Source organism: Vulpes vulpes, chromosome 11 (genome assembly GCF_048418805.1).
Source record: "Vulpes vulpes isolate BD-2025 chromosome 11, VulVul3, whole genome shotgun sequence".
NCBI lineage: Eukaryota > Metazoa > Chordata > Mammalia > Carnivora > Canidae > Vulpes > Vulpes vulpes.
The window spans coordinates 34,247,309-34,263,804 of record NC_132790.1 but is presented as its reverse complement, the minus strand read 5'-3'; the positions used below and the strand labels follow the sequence as shown (position 1 = coordinate 34,263,804).

The 16,496-nt window shown below is 37.2% G+C and overlaps 1 protein-coding gene across 50 annotated transcripts in view; it reads left to right on the top strand.

Annotated features, from left to right (window-relative positions):
• DLG2 (discs large MAGUK scaffold protein 2) overlaps window positions 1-16,496 on the top strand; it is a 1,531,179-nt gene that overhangs the window by 1,496,601 nt on the left and 18,082 nt on the right. For 19 of the 50 annotated variants that reach the window (XM_072726063.1, XM_072726058.1, XM_072726083.1 and 16 more), the window contains 2 exons: window positions 5,343-5,388; window positions 16,115-16,165. In XM_072726063.1, the coding sequence (XP_072582164.1) occupies window positions 5,343-5,388; window positions 16,115-16,165 (97 nt within the window). Of the gene's footprint in view, window positions 1-4,404; window positions 4,505-5,342; window positions 5,389-8,577; window positions 8,620-16,114; window positions 16,166-16,496 lie in introns of all 50 variants that reach the window. The other 31 variants (XM_072726052.1, XM_072726057.1, XM_072726066.1 and 28 more) reach the window with 2 other exon arrangements.

Below are 16,496 nucleotides of genomic sequence, written 5' to 3'. Positions count from 1 at the left end.
TCACAGAAATTGTGTTATCTGGGCTAAGTACAAATTTCAATCTAAATTCTCCCAGGGAGCATTCATATCATGAAAGCAACATTTTAGAGCTAAGAAACATTTGAGATTTGAAAAATATGAACAAAAATATGAAAAGAGAAACTGACACATATCCCTGGTTTTAAAATTTTCTGCATGGAAAAGATGAAAATACATTGATTCATTCATGTGTCTTTAAGAACATGGGATTCAAGTGGAAGCAGCAGCAATTTGAGTTTTTGTTTTGTTTCCTTTCTTTCTTCATGAAGGACGCGTTATCTTAAGCCAGTTCAGCAATGACATTACAACTTAGGGTCATGCTGGGCAGTTTCATGCCCTTGACCTAACAACCTAGAGATTTTTGAGTGACAGTGATAATATGCTGACTCCTGGTATGGATGTTCTAATGTCTGTCACAACATGAAGGGTATTCATTTAACAGAGAAACAACAGAATCAGATAAACAAGGTGTGTATATCTGATTGATTACAAGGGTTGGAGACGTGTTTTCAATTCATTCTATTCAATATTTAAAAAAAAATCACTCTAAATAAAATTTAAAACATGCTGTGTTTGTTTCCTCCCATCCTATGGTTTACGGGTCGGGGAGAGGTTTCTTTTTTTAATGGCTTTATTGAGATATAATTCACATAGTTTACAATTCACCCACTTAAAGTGTACAATTCAGTGTTTTTTAGTATATTCATAGGGTTATGCAACCATCACCACAATCTAATTTTAGAACATTTCATCTCCCCTAAAACTAACATCATACTCATCAGCTATCACTTCCTACTCTCTGTATACCCTATCCCCAACCCTAACCAACCACTAATCTACTTTGTCTCTATATATTTGCCTGTTGTGTGAACAATCACCTTTTAATTGCCATTCATAGCTTGCCCCACTGAAATTCTTTTTATTTTATTTTTTACATTATCATAAGAATAAGAACAATAGAATAGAGCCCTCAAAAATATGAATGAGTATCAAAGGTTAACCTACAAAAGTATGGTTGAATCCAATAACTTCTGATAGCTTCAATAAATAACTGCCAAACTGTGAAGCTGTGGGAATGATGACAGATTATGGTATCATGAAAGTCAACTGCTAATAATTTTAAATAAATATTTGAAACAGGCTTGGATTGCAGAAGCTTTTCTTGCTCCTAAAAGCAGCAATATCTGCAACAAGTAATATTTGCAAATTCAAATCCTGACTTTACCTCTCATCAACTATGTGACTTTGGACAAGTACAGAATATCTGTAAACTTCAGTTTCCTCATCTGTAACATGGGGAAAATGATGATACCAACCTCTTGAAGTTAGTGTGGAGATCAGCAAATGTAGAGCTTTTATAACCAAGCCTTGCACATAATAAGTACTCAATAAATGGTAGTTGTTGTATCACTTTTGTTCATAAGAACTCAATGATTCAGGCCAAATTCTAAAATGGAATTCTTACTTATGCCAACTTGCCACTTACCACATGTGATTGGTATTTTCAAAGTCTCGATTCAAGGAAGTTTCCTGCCATGAAAGGATTAGATCGAGATCTAAGATATAGCAGTGTAGAGAAAAAATAGCATTGATCAAGTATGTTTAACAGAGCTGTAAACCAGCCTTCAGTTGCTTTGGAGCTATGTGCTCTATAAATAGTAAAAGTGCTAATTTATTATTCTCACCTAACACTCATGTAACAGATTTTCCTTTCTTAAATTTAAAAGAAAATTACCAGTGACAAAAATCTTATATAATGGTATTATACATGTCTAATAAAAAATAAAGACTAGTGTTAGAACATTATAAGCCACGTATAACCTCTTACATTTGAAATGTTTAGCTAAGATCCTAAACATGTGACTTTTAAGTCTGTGTGAACAGAAGTTGTGATTTGGTTTTGTGTCCATAAATGTAAGGCTATTTAACAACTGATAATTCTATTTCCTACTCTTTAATTCCAATACAAAATGACTTTGGGTAATAAGACTAATACATTAGATAATTTTTTTTGAACAATTATGTATTTTCTGTTCTCTTAAAGATGTGGTGCTAAATATTATTAGATCCCAATCAGATGACTCATGATACACAACATTTTCATAATTGGGAAATGTTAACACATTATACAGTCCTTGCTTTGAAAAGAAAAAAGAATTAATCACAGACAACACATTTTCATTTTCCTTTGATCCCATGAGACAAGTTAAATGATGTGGTTTGCATGTGGCCCCATTTTGACCCTAAAACACCTCCATGCTGTCCATCTGTTGTCTACATTTCAACCCCAGGCTTTACTCCTTTGGGCATTGTTTCATATTTGCATGAAAATTTGTAATTTTTTTTTTGCATGACAAGTCATCCATGATGTTGAAGTTAAATGTCTAACATATCTTGCAATATCACATGTCATTAATTCTTACATAATTTTTTTCTTTTATTTTCAGTTACTGAAGTTTAAAATGCTTGAAATGTAAAAGTGGCATGAAACTGGAGTGATGCAAGAGTATTTAATGTTCCTTTAAGGACTTACCATTTTTTAGCTGGGAAAATTTGGGGGGAGTTCCCAGCCTTGTCCCTGGACACAAATCTTTAATGACAAGTCTGACAGAACTATATTGAACATAAATAAGTGCTATCAGTGGAGTAATAAATTCTGAAGTAATATTTCTTTTTACCCTGAGAATGTATATCTAATACATGGTATGTTAAGCATAAAATATATTCCTTAATTTCAAAAATTATTCAAGATTTGACTTACTGTTTTTTCCCAGAATCTTCTTAATGGAACATAAAATTAAGCTCCACTGATTTTGGTGAGGTTCCTAGGACCAAACAAAGTAATAAATTACTGAATGACAGCACCAACATTTTAGCAATTTAATTTTTCCTAAATAAACATGATGACCAAAATGGATATTTGATATAGGAGCACATGATTATACAAAGAAAATAAGTTATTTACACTGTTTAGTCAAGCTTCACACCCATAAGGGCATGCAGCTGATTCCCACCAATGGCTAAAATATATACATCCAAACAAGTCCTTTTCCTTCCAAGTAGTCACCCTGCTGGCCCTATATTTATTCTTACCAGGTGCCATTGCTAAAACTATTTTAGGATACCCCTGTCAAATTTCCATCAGAGTCTTTGGCACATTCATTTTAATACCTACGTGGTAACAAATCTTGCTCTTTGGAGAGTAACTCTCAGACCCAGTCAAATAAGTATGGTAATCAAGCTGGTGAAACATATTTTTTAAATGATATGTGAATATGAATTTACTAAGACTTGCATAGCTTCTAAAATGACTGTGAACACATTTCCCGAAGAAGAAACCCCACAAAGCATTTACGTAATAGCAACAGTGGGAATAAATGAAATTTTCTTAAGGAGTCTTCTCAGCAAGCAAATGAATAAGTTCTAATATATGTATTAGATTATGTATACCTGTATTACTTTTAATTCAGCCTCGTTTAACCTAATGAAGTGGTTTACATTTTTAAGGACACTCCTTCTTACAGTATTTTTTATCATGTCAGAATATAGATGAGTAACCATTATTTCTCCTTTGCTCGAGTGAATATCAAGTTAGAATCTTTCAAGATCAGATTTTGGTTGACAGTATCCTAGCTGTCACCAACTAGCTCTGTGATGTTAGCAAGGGACTCAACCTCTCTGTGCCTTTGGCCCCCTGTTTCCAAGATGAGGGTGTGAAACTCATGTGTCTTTAAAATCTCTTTTGAATGAATAATGATCGTGGATCTATGTGTGATACTATAAATATCCTATACCATACATCTACACACTCCTTTGTGTGTTTTAAATTAAATCCAGGCTGAAGTAGCTCACATTCAACTAACTAAAAATGACATCCAGGTACTAATGTGCCTAGTATCTCTAAGAAAGTTTTTTCTACCTGATGATAATGTCAAGATAAAAAAGATGATGTTTGTATAGCACTTTATGTTTATCCTGCCTTACTTGAGTTTCACATCCTAAGCGCTATTATTATCCTCCATTATGCAGATGAAGAAGATACTGAGGTTCAGAGAGATTTAGTTACCTAAGGTGATGGACTAACAGGCTGTAGAGCCAGGACAGAGCTCTGGGTCGTCCTCTTACAATTTAAGACTTTTCCTTCATCATCATTTGCCTGCAACTAGTCTTTTCACTAGGAGACATTTTTTCCCAAAGTGTCATCATTAAGAATTTACATTCCTTGTAGATAAAATCTGCCTTTAGGAACCCTCTGGCACCTCTTTAGACTATCTACTTGCGTCACTACAGCTCTCTCTGCTTTTACAAACTAGTTGTTTTGTCAGCATGAGTGTGACAACAATTAGACGTCCCCTGTTTTTGCCCCATGCCTTTTCTCCTTCACAGTCATTCAATGACAAGCGTAAAAAGAGCTTCATCTTTTCACGAAAATTCCCATTCTACAAGAACAAGGAGCAGAGTGAGCAGGAAACCAGTGATCCTGAACGTAAGTAGATTCTCGAAGAGAATGTCACATGCAACACAAGAGAAAAAAATTCTTCACGGGCAACACCCATGATGTAGGCTCTCCCACGCCACACGCCTAGGCAAACAAACACGGTAGGCAGGCAGGTCAGGGCTTACTACTGTGACCAGTGTTTGGCTGCAGTCTGGATCCTTCCCTTGGTGTGGTTCTTGACAGAATGCATTGCAGAGGGACTTCGGGAAGCTGGGACTTTGCTTCCAACCAGCATTTTTCTGTGACCAGGGCTGGGTTCAGTTTGTCTTTCCTATCACACAGCTCTAGAGGGCTTGAGACAGATTATTTTCCGAACAGAAATATTGGATCCATTGCCACCTGTGTGTTTTGAGTTCTAGCTCACTGGGAGCGAATAATTCATACTCTATATTGATTACTAGCCCTGAGTTTACACTTCTTCTCCCAGCAAATGTTAAATACTTACTGAGCAGTGAGCTTGTATTGGTGGATACTAAATCTAAGAGTTTGTCTTGAAACTTGGGAGTGGAGTATCACTCTAAGTGGTACATTTCTGTGGCAACGTTAACAGCGAGCAAAAATGGCATTTGGTGAATCTTCTTCTTTTTTGTAACAGTCTTCTGAATTTTTTTAACTTCTAATCTTTTGAGTTGCTTTACAAATCTTTGAGTCTCAGCCCAGGGAGTTTGGGGTGAAAGTTGTTTCAAAAAAAGAAAGAGTGGGATCCAGATTGCTTAGGCAACACGGTCTGTCATGGTAGTATCCATTTCAACTCCACTGACTTCTTCCTTCCTCTTCCGTGGCTGTTCTTCCTCTCTCATTGCTCTCTCTGGGGACTTCTATGCAGGACATCCCCGGATTAGGTGACGACGGTTATGGAACAAAGACTCTGAGTAAGTTCCCAGGAATGGTCACTGTAACTTTTCTTTTCTTTTCCTTTCCTTTTGAGTTTGGCTTTTGTTCCTTTTCTTGAGGGCCTTTCACTCCTAGCATGCACAAGATACGAGTTTTATGTTACCTAGCTGTGAATGCTCCTACAGAGTAATTTCAACCGTTTTGTTCTGCATGTCAGCATTTAAAAGCAAAATGTGTCAGGCACTGTAACTACTGTTGCAGTTCACACCTTCCCTTTCTGACCATGTTATGTGGCCAACATGGTCATGATGCCAACCATGGGCATCCCTTGCTCTGCCGCCTAACACCAGAGAGCAAGAAGCCATGTTCAAAGAAAGGGTGAGCTAAATGTTCTAGAACAAGAAAGCAGAAATGTACTTTATGTAGCTTTCTTCTGCCTTTTTAGCCAGAAATATTTAATGACCTTGCCAACTTCCATAATGGGGTTGTACTTTGCTATTAGTAAAGGAGCTATTTTATTGTCAAAGGGAACATGCTTTCTCAAAAAATAAACATTAAGCTATTTGATCTTCCATGGATAATTCTTTGTTATTAACTATGATTGATTTTTCTTTCTGACTTGCAGTGATCCTGCTTGAAACGTTTGTATGATAGAGTTTTAGATATGTATTAATATGTCTTTCTATCAGTCACTTATTAGCTGCATTACATAATCAGGTCTTCATTTTATAGTATAGACTGCAAAATAAAGTTTATTAAACCTTTAAATTTTCTACTTATTAATGTCTTTAGTCTGTGTCTCATTGCACTGAGCTATAAAAATTAATAATACTGTGTTAATATGGTATGATTTTTCTTTCCTTATTACTAACTCCATTGTGTAGGCACCAATGAAATAAGAACAGTTTTGTGTCTTTTGCAACTGTATCACATGCTCATTTTTTTTTTGTTTATTTTGTTTTGTTTTTATTTAACAGCTACGGGCAGTATTTTTAGAAGCTATTCATTTCATTTGTATAAAACAAAATAGCATTGAGCTGGACTTTGTTTTCAAGAGCTGTTTCTTAACACTGTAATGATATGCTTCATCCTTCAGATTGTTAATTTGGACCTTTTTTTATATACAGATATAGAGAACAAAATCTGATCAAGAGTAACTACTGGTCTTTTTAAAGATGAAAACTTTATCTTTGAGTCTCTATATGGAATATGTCATGAAATTTTTCTTGAATTAGTGGCTGAAGTTCAAATATGGATTTCAACATTATCTGGATAGTATCAAGTACCACCATTTTCTAGATTTTCAAAGGGGGCAGGGTGCGGAGGAGAAGCATTTTAATATATTGTTAATAAATGAACATCACTGAAAAGTAGTTGCTATTAGAATGTCAAAAATATGCATGATGACCTTTTAAATCCAGGATGTGCAAATGTTTGTTTACTTTTTAAAAATTGAACAGATTTCACTAGGTAAAGTTATTTGCCAATTAATGCTACTGTTAACCATAATTTGGACTTTAGCTAGAACATATTTTCAATTTCTCTTTACCTACAAAATGGAAAAATTCTGTTATACAAACTCTTGATGCTTCATACTCGATAAAACACTGCATAGATAGCTCAGCTTCATTCTCAGTTATTTTAAAAGTAAATCAAAACAGAACAAAAACCCTGTCATCCCTGACTCAAGGTACTTAAGATAATTGTGTATATGAAGATACACCATTGTTGGGTGTGTACCTTGACCTTTTTTCAATAACAGAAAACAAACTTGCACCCAGCCATTCACACTTCTTTCCCTCGTGCCCCTTTGCATTTGTAAAATTTGTGCCTAAATTAGCAACGTAGTCCTGGTCATACACCAACACAAAGAGCAATAATTCATGTGATTTTAACCCATGTTTTGCTTTTCCTCCATTTTATTCTCTAAAACTAATCCTTCCAGGATGCATCAGGTCAATTGTGAGAATCCTTCCACAATATCTACATGTATCCCTCATCATATTGTTCACTTTAAAAGTATTATAATTTGTTGATTACACCTCAATGAAGCTAAATAGAAAGATTAATCCATCCAACTGGTGAGAATCTATAATATCAAATACATTTTAAAGCACTTTTTTACTATTAGGGAGAGAATAATGTTCTATATTCTTATCCTTTTTCTAAAAATGTACAACAGTTGCCACTTTTTAAAAGCCTGAAGTTGTTGCTAATGAGTTTCAATAACAAGCTTCAAAACAGTCATTTATTCTTCATTTAATTAACCTGATATACAAATAACTTGATAAGTTGATGAATTTATCTTCTATAACTTAGTACAGAGTATAAGAGAAATGATTTCTGGAAGTAAAAACTCTAATTCTGGTATATATAGCCCTGTTATGTTGGCTAAACTGTGTTTTATGAAAAAAAATTTGAAATATCACTGTAAAAGCAAGTTACTCAACATGAATTAAAAACATACTTCATGCCAGGACCTGTGCTTGGTATCAGACCATCTATCCCCTCCCTGTTTCATCCCTCCAGAACTAATAGCTCTCCAAGCAAGGATCTTAAAATAAAATCAAGAAAACATTGAACTGATTCCTAAACCATTTTTCAGTGACTCATTTCTTCCTCCAAGATTTTTCTCCTCACTCCCTGAAGTAGGAAAAATCTTCAATAGTCCCTTTTCACCCTGAGAATTAGTTTGAGAAGCATTTACATAGAAATTAATTTCAAGGGGTCCCAGGGACCAACTGGCAATCTGAAATAAAGTATTCCCGCAAAATACCTAGAAAGAGGCTAAAATCAAGAAACAAAAAAAAATTGTAAGCAAACAGTGCCTCCACACCAGGAGCTTCTGATCTTAGAGTCAGGAAACATCCAGCTGAGATACGTTGACCTCTGTCACATGAATCTGGAAAATCAGGGCCCGTGTGGATAGGGCAAAGCAGACATAAAAAGAAAAGTGCTCAAGTTGACCTTCTCTATTTTTTGTGATGAAAGCTACTTTCCTGTTTGCTAAACAGAAGACCTGGCAGTCATGTAGTGGCTTCTTGTCAAATGGAGATAAAGTTTTCATCTTTTGTATCTTCTCTGAGTCTTCTTAACGCCACCTCTTCCGCAGCCTTCCCCGTGCCTCTCGCTTCCACTCCTAGTAGGCTTGCATGAGTGTATTCCTTCGCCTTCTGGCTGCTCTCCAATGCTTGGTATTTCTTTAATTTGCTGTGCTGTTCTTGCAGAACATGTTTCTTCTAATGCCAGCGATAGCGAAAGTAGCTACCGTAAGTTACTGCTTGGGTTTGTGATTCTTTCCTTTGCAATTGCTCCATTGCCTGTGGTGGTCATTTCAGATTTTCGCTCTTGTTCTGTTTCAATTGCTGCCCTTGATCATCCTCATCCAAAGCAAATGGCTTGAAATGAAACCGTTGGTTGATGTGGAAAGATACAAAAGACACTTGGGCCCTCTGTGGACCCTTTTGTGACGTGTGCAAGCAGTGGCAGGCTTGCTAATAAGCCATCTCAGCCTCAATTGGCCAAGGTCTGAGGATGCAGTTCTCCCAGAGAAGGTGGGGGAAAAGTTCCACCTCATGGACTTTGACATCCTGCTCCCTGAAATAATTAACTCCCTTCCAGAGGGTTGAAAAGTCATCATGGTTTTATTTTCCTTCTCATTTTGCCTTTTTCTTTCTGTGGCTGGCTTCCCTTTTCCAAAACAAATCTTGTGAAATTACAGTGTTCCTTTTAAATGGAGTGTGAACTTTTATATCTCTTCTCTCCTTGATTAGTATTCTAAGGTAGATACTATGATACATCTGACTTTATATTTCTGATGGTTGGGAAGTGATGATAAAGTTTCATCCTCTAATGTTGAAGGAACTCACTTTTGTTTTAAAGTGAACAAATCTTGGATCAGAAAGCTTAACTTTCTGAAAAGGTAGGTAACTAAAAATTATTTCTGGTCCTTATCTTTGTTTGGTCACCTCAAGCCATTTGCTTAGTGTATAAAAATATTCACCAAACACCAAGTACATCCCTTTAATACATTCTTGTGTAGACCACCTACTTACTGGTCTTTGGTGACTACCCTAGGTACTTATTACTACGGGGATCCTTACAACTTCCGTAATAATTATTTGTCCTCCTTAGTGAAATGGGTTACTCAAAAAGCAATTACTGAGGTGATTAGAAAAGTGCAGGCCCAATACAAATGACCCACAGCCACTATGACAGAAATTGGTTGGGTTTTCCCCCCTTGAATAGCGTATTCATTAAAAACTAAAAAGAGTTTGTTTTGTTCTTCTATTACAGCATGGTGCTATATGAAACCATGCCTTTTTTGTGGTGGAGTGCCAACTAGTAGTCTTGGAATATGACAAATTCAATGTGGACTTTGAGATAGGCTTCATAGAATCAGATTGGTAGCAAATAGAAAAAAAATGAAAAAGAAGAAAGGTGACGGAAAGAGGTAGGGGCCAGAGGAGGAAGATGAAACATAATGCAGAATAAAATGAAAAAACAAATGTGATGAGATACCCTTGATCAATCAAATAATATGAGAACTACCTAAATTTTCTTCCTCAACAGAATGACAAATCTTACTGGTGAAAGGATCAAAGAGTTCTTGTTCTCAATGTAATCCTTCACATTTTTGCATTCTTCCCACTCTTAAAATTTTATGATTATCCCAACTTAGCGAAACACTTGCCTCCCCCTTCCCTCCATTTAATTTTAAAACAAAAAGAAACCTGGCCAAGAAGAAGTAACCAAAGATTGCCTTCCTAACACATGAGGTACCCTCAACTTAGTATAAGGAAAAGCAGAACTTTTTTGGGTTTCATAGGACCAATGGGCCTGGTTTTTTTGATATTCAGGCTTACTTGTTGTGCTTCCATCCTGCAGACACAGGAATAGAAAGGGGAAACATCATACCTTGTTCTTTCAATTCTTTCTATGGAAAGTATATAGAAGAACTCATTTTTAGAGCCCCTCTTTTCTCTTTCAGGGGTAGGAATGTTCTTCCCAGAATCATTAAGTTAGAAAACCTAGGCTAAGGCTTTCAGCTGCCTAAAAGGGTTTTTGGTAGTGAAGCTCTAAGATGACATCAGTAACTCTTCATGATCAAATAGTAGGTGCACATAAATACTCAGAGTGAATAAAAGAAACACTTGCAAGCAGCTTGAATTATCTATGAGAAGAGAGAAGAACTGGAACTGGCCTCTAAGATATTATGAGAGCAAATGTGTGTGGAGTTTACTAACCTCTATTGGTTTGGGTCTCATCTGAGGTTACTGATCAGCCACTCAGATTGCTTTCTTTACAAATGAATGAAAGTAAAAACAGCCTTTCTCATAGCTTAGTTGAAAGAATAATATTTCTTTCTCCAGGATGGAAATACAAGGAATTATAGAAGAATGTTTATTTATTCATTCAACATGTACCATATATCATGCTCCCTTCAAAGGCACCATGAGACCCAGTAGGAATCTCAACCAACTCTAGAACTCAGCACACACATAGTGGGGAGAGAGAGCAGTAAACAACAACAGCAAAAATGCAAAACGTGCAGCAGTTTCTAAGGTAAAAGCCTGATTCAAGTAGTAGAGGCTTCGGAGATGATGTCAAAGAGGAGGTGGCCTTTGAGCTGAGCTTTGGAAAGATAAGGTGCATGCCAGCTAGATAAGTTAAGGAAGAAACTTTCCAAGCACAGCAGTGGCATGAAAAAAAGACAGAGACTTGAAACACACCTGCTTTCCAGAAAATTGCCATTTTGAAATCAACACAGGCTGCATTTTTCTATTGAATTCCTGGGTTTTGCTGTAATTATGACTTTTACATTTTGTGTATAAATAAGTGCTAAAAAGACCCTTTTTCTACTAACGTCTAAGTGTTATTTTTTACTCTTAGAACGATTCCATGTCCACTCTGGGACACATGCTCAAATAAATGGTCATTGGTTAGAAACTAAGTCCCAGACCCCCATGTCTGAAAGCTCCAGAGACACAATTCACACTACATCCTAGAATTACATGTTGTGACAACCTTAACTGAAAACCTCATACATTTCCTGAGATACACACACACACACACACACACACACACACACCACACATACTTTCACAGACCTGTTTCTAATAAACAGCCCAGACCTTTCCCGCACCATCTCTAGCATTATAAAATAGAATTTTTCAAAGTCCAACTACATTGAGCACTAGCTAAAAATGCAGTTAATTACAGTGCACATTGTATAATTATGCAAAATACCCCCTCAAAAACGATCTTCATTAGGGACTAATTCCAGATTTCTCTCTGTCAACAAAGTAGTACAGTATAGGCTTGTATTTGTGGTTGTTTTTGTATCTTAGCTTTCAGACGTCCTTGCATTAGGACACAGTAAAAAACAGGTAGTCATGGTGGAAATAGCAAATCTCTACAGCTGAGTCCTGCCTTCCTCAAAGCTCACAAAGTTCTTTATATCATGATGGGTACAGGAGAACTGATGATTATCTTTCTAACCTATTGGGGTTCATCAGTTAAGTGAGAGTTTCAAAACATGGACATTGAAGAAACGATTTGAGTGGAATGGAGTGCTGATATGAGGAGACCCAAAATTTTTCCACTGGAATTTATCAAAATAATGCCCATATTCTTCTCCTTTCTCCACTGTCTTCAAGTATTGCACTTGTATTTCCTCTAGTTCTTTAGCTTTTATAAAGCAATTTTTCATTATCTTTTTTCTTATTTGATTTCTGCAACAAGACTGTGAGATATGTCTCATATTACTCCATTTTACAGATGAGGATGCTAAAGCTCCAAGAGACTGCATAATATGGTGGCACTCTGTAAGACCAATTGAGATATTTTGCTTCTGAATTCCATACATTGTCAGCCTTCCATACAGTGCGAAATTTCAGCTTCCTTGTGTTTTATCCAGTACATTTCAACTATTCCATACCACCTGTCAAATTAATACAAGCAGAAACATCTATATAGCATTAACTGTGCACTAAGCCCAGTTTTAAGAGTTCTATGAACATTAAACTGAATCTTCTGAACATCCATCGAGACACTGAAACACAAGTTCACTATGTGACCTTGAAGAAATCATTCACCATCTTGGAACCTTAGTCCTCTCCTATGTAAATTGAGTAGCTTGAGTTAGAACACAGACAGCAAGCAGATTTTAACCAAGATCCCAACTCTGACCAACGGGTAATAGCTCCCAGAAGAATTGTATTGAGAAGCATTAAGGCCAGGCTAAGGCCCAGCAGTAATGTGGGCAATGATCAATCTGTAGTGCCTTCCAAGGGCATGGAATGGGGGAGTGACCCTATATGCTACATATTTGCCATCTATGAACCCCATGAGCTCTAAGCCCTTTCTTAGAGCTAACATTCTGTGCTTCTAAAAACCTAATTTATTCTTAATAATCATCAAATGCAGGCACTGAACACTAAACTTAGAACATTAAATATACTACCAGTGGGCTTCCCATCCCTCCCCTCTCTTTTCTAGTTTCCAAAAATTCCTAAAGAACACCAAGTTGCTGTTCTCTACCGTGAGGACATATGAGGGTCTCCCTCTGAGTCCCTTTTACTGTGACTTGCTTCCAGTTTAGAGTCTCATAGAGACTGTTAACAGAGGCCTCTGCTCACTCTCCCACAGCTGCAGCTGTCTGCACCCAGCACTGTGCCGCTCTCCCACTTCCAGCCATGCATTTGCCAAAACAAGACCAAGTAATAGTTTGTACCTTTTTGTCAGCTGTTATTTCTAAGTGCCAACACCTCCTGATCAAAAAATAGAAAAACTACTAAGGATGACTATTGTATGGAGATGACACAGCAGCATTAAAAATTAAAAAAAAAAAAACAAAACAGTTGTTGTTTACAGATGGAACACCTTCTGGCCTCCCAGTGACTCTGCCCTGGGTTCAGCTCCTATCTCTGCCACCCATGCTTTGTTCATTTGTAAGGTCTGCCCCTATATCCCAGCCCCATGAGAAAAGTCTCTATCTCTTGCCATTTACTCAATGAGGAGTCAAAAAAGATATCGTTTTAAATCTTGACTCCACTACTTCCTAACTGAGTAAACAAGCTCCATTGACATCTCTGAGCCTCAACCTCTTCATCTGTAAAGTGGGGATCATCAGAGCGCCTACCTCAACAGAAATGACTGAAAAATAGAAAGCAATGGATGTGAAAGCACTTTATGGCCATAAAGGCATGAATTATCTTTCCTTCATTGCTGTAACTTTTTTTCCTCCTCCTCTTAGTCTCCTTCACATTACCCATGAAGGACTTTTCATTTCTGAACATGAAAGTAAAAATTGGTTTAAGGTGCTGAGATCACAGCTATGACATAATCTCATCTACCACAACTCCCCTGCAGGCTTCCTAACATAGTAGCTGACTGTCACAGGGTCTTTAGAAGTGGGATGGGCCTGGACAGAAGGATGCTTCCACTGAGATCTGCAGTCTTCCTGCTCTGATCAAGAACCAGTGCCTTTTGTAAGTCAGAAAGTAAACCCAAAAGCAATGCATAAACAAAAGAACTACAGAACTCTCTAACAAAGTTAGTCAAAGCTATGTTGCTTTGTCCTAGTTTTCTGAATCACAAATGAAACATACTGTCACCAAATATTTTATTTAAGGTCTGCCTTTAGAATATCCCATCAGAATAATTTGTAAGGACATTGGGAGAAGATTCCTATGGGAACATGATGTGTTATATTTATTTAGAGAAAACCACACTTCCCAAAGCGAAAGCATACAGACTGAAACACAAAGAAAAACCTATCTTTGGCCTCATTACTCATCCCATTTCCTACCACTAAAATCAGAATGCAAATTCATTGACATTTTTCTCTATGTTAAGCACTGGGTATGCCATGGTAAGTGAAACCCAATCTTTGCCTTTATGGAGTTCCCAGTCTAGTAGAGAGGCATAAGTATCCCCTGATGTTTAAAACCTTCGTTATCCTATCCTCAGGATTCTCCTCTCACATATTATTGGTCAGTCCATAAAGATTTCCCTGTGATGTTACAGTCAAACACTGCAGTACTAGTCTGCCATATTTCAAGCCCTAAAGCTGTACTTTGTCCCCCAAGCATTTTTACACTTACCTTCTGAGTTCCTATGACCTCTACATATCTCAGGCTTTAGGTACTGTGGATCTTAGCAATCAATCACCTTCATTATTTTTTGACCTAGACTCTGTAAATTTCAGCTATTTAGTTTATTAAAAGGGAATCATATTTTCCTGAATTTAAAAAAAAAAGTGAATCTGACTCCTCACATATCAAACCCCTGCCCAGATGTGGAAAAACCCCTAAACTTTCTTGGAGCAGCCATGAGTAGATGTCACTGAGAAAGACCTTCAAGGCGCATTCTCCATGCTGTGAGGCAATAGCTTAGCCTAGCAGGGCCTTTCTCAGAGTAAACCTGCTTAAGGATGAAGAAAGATGTGACTTGGGCCCGGCACCATTTCTCACACTTGAAAAAGTAAGACAATCTCACCCTACCCCATCCCAGCTACCTGGTCTCCAAGGAAGTCATCTGTACTTCACAAGTTTTCCATATATTTCCTAATTTCCCCCAAATTAGTCGTCATCATCAGAACTGTTCATTGTATTAACTCCTTTTATGAAATTAACTCACCTTTTCTGGTGCTGTGTCTGTTAAAGGAGGAGCACATTGACAGGTGGAATGTGTTTCAAGGGATTGAGTAGATAAAGCAATGAGTTGCATTGCCCTTTGGTTTCAGGAAATACTACCACCTATGACACTCCTCTATATAACAGCATACAGGGAGTCCTTTCCGATATCCCTAAACTACTTCCCTACCAAAACACAATCAGTCCTGGGCCGAATGCAAAAAGAGTATATCCTCTGGGTTCACAGCTGAATCAGGCTAATCTTGTACCCAGTCCATCAACTGGGTAAAACAGATGTTTGAAAAAAATAATTGCCTAAAACCAATTAACTTTCTATGGTTTTTTGTTGACCAGAGGCCCACTGTCAATCAGAAGACTTGTAGTAAATGTCTTTGGAAAAGCGGACTTTTACTACATTGTCTTCTTTAGTTCCCTTCCCAAAGTTTTAAGGCTAGATTTAGTAGCAATTCTAATCAGAGATTTAGGGTCCTCCTCATTTTTTTTTTTTATCTTCTTGAACCGACCTAGCGGTTTCCTGATGAATTAACATTAGAATAAAATCTTCAGTGTCCTGTGGTATATGCTGATGAAGGTTTTGTGACATAAATGAACCAACCAGACACTTGTTTTTGAACAATGTGCTTCTTTGGAAAATAAAAGAGAAAGTGAAATAAAAGACCCAGAAATTCTGATAATGTGGCAGCAAACTACTGGAAGGACCCTCTGCTTGTACTGAATGGTTTCATTTTAACTATACTGATAGTTAAAAAAAAAAAAAAAAATATATATATATATATATATATATATATATATATATATATATAGGGGCTCCACTTCTCAGTGTCAGACAGAAGGCATTCTCATAGGTCACTGTCCTGCTGAACTGCAGGTAACTAGTCTCCAGGCATTACTGACAGTTATGACCATTGAGAACCTGATACCATAACAGTGCTAAAGAGTTTTATGAGGATGAAGAGATTTTTGGAATGGCTCAAGGAGAGAGGGCAAGGAAAATGAACCCTGAACTGTGTCTGTTTCCTGTGCTTCAGAGCAGGGCTTGTAGCTGTGATACGTGGTATATGACTGGTTGTTAGTTCACTGTCATTCTCCTTTCTTCTCTTCTTAGGAGGGCAAGAAGACTTCATTCTTTCTTATGAGCCTGTCACAAGGCAGGAAAGTAAGTTTCCCAGCATGCTCTGGTTCCTGATTTCCAGGCCATATCAGGTGACACCATTATAGGAGCCAAAGAGTGAAGGACTAAAGACTATAAATCTGCTTAATACTCACTTGTCCCCAGACCAGACTCTTTGGCACGAACAACTTCCCTGCTAGGTATGGGCAGTGACAGCTCCCAGGAGATGAAGCAGCCCTCCAGATGAGTGGTCCTAAGTGGAAGGAATCACTAAAAAGCCCCACCTCCAGGACAAATGCATAAGATCTCCTGGGAGATTCTTGTCAGCTCAATATTGAGAAAGGCTCTGTAGCACACCTGTCCTAAAATACAAGCC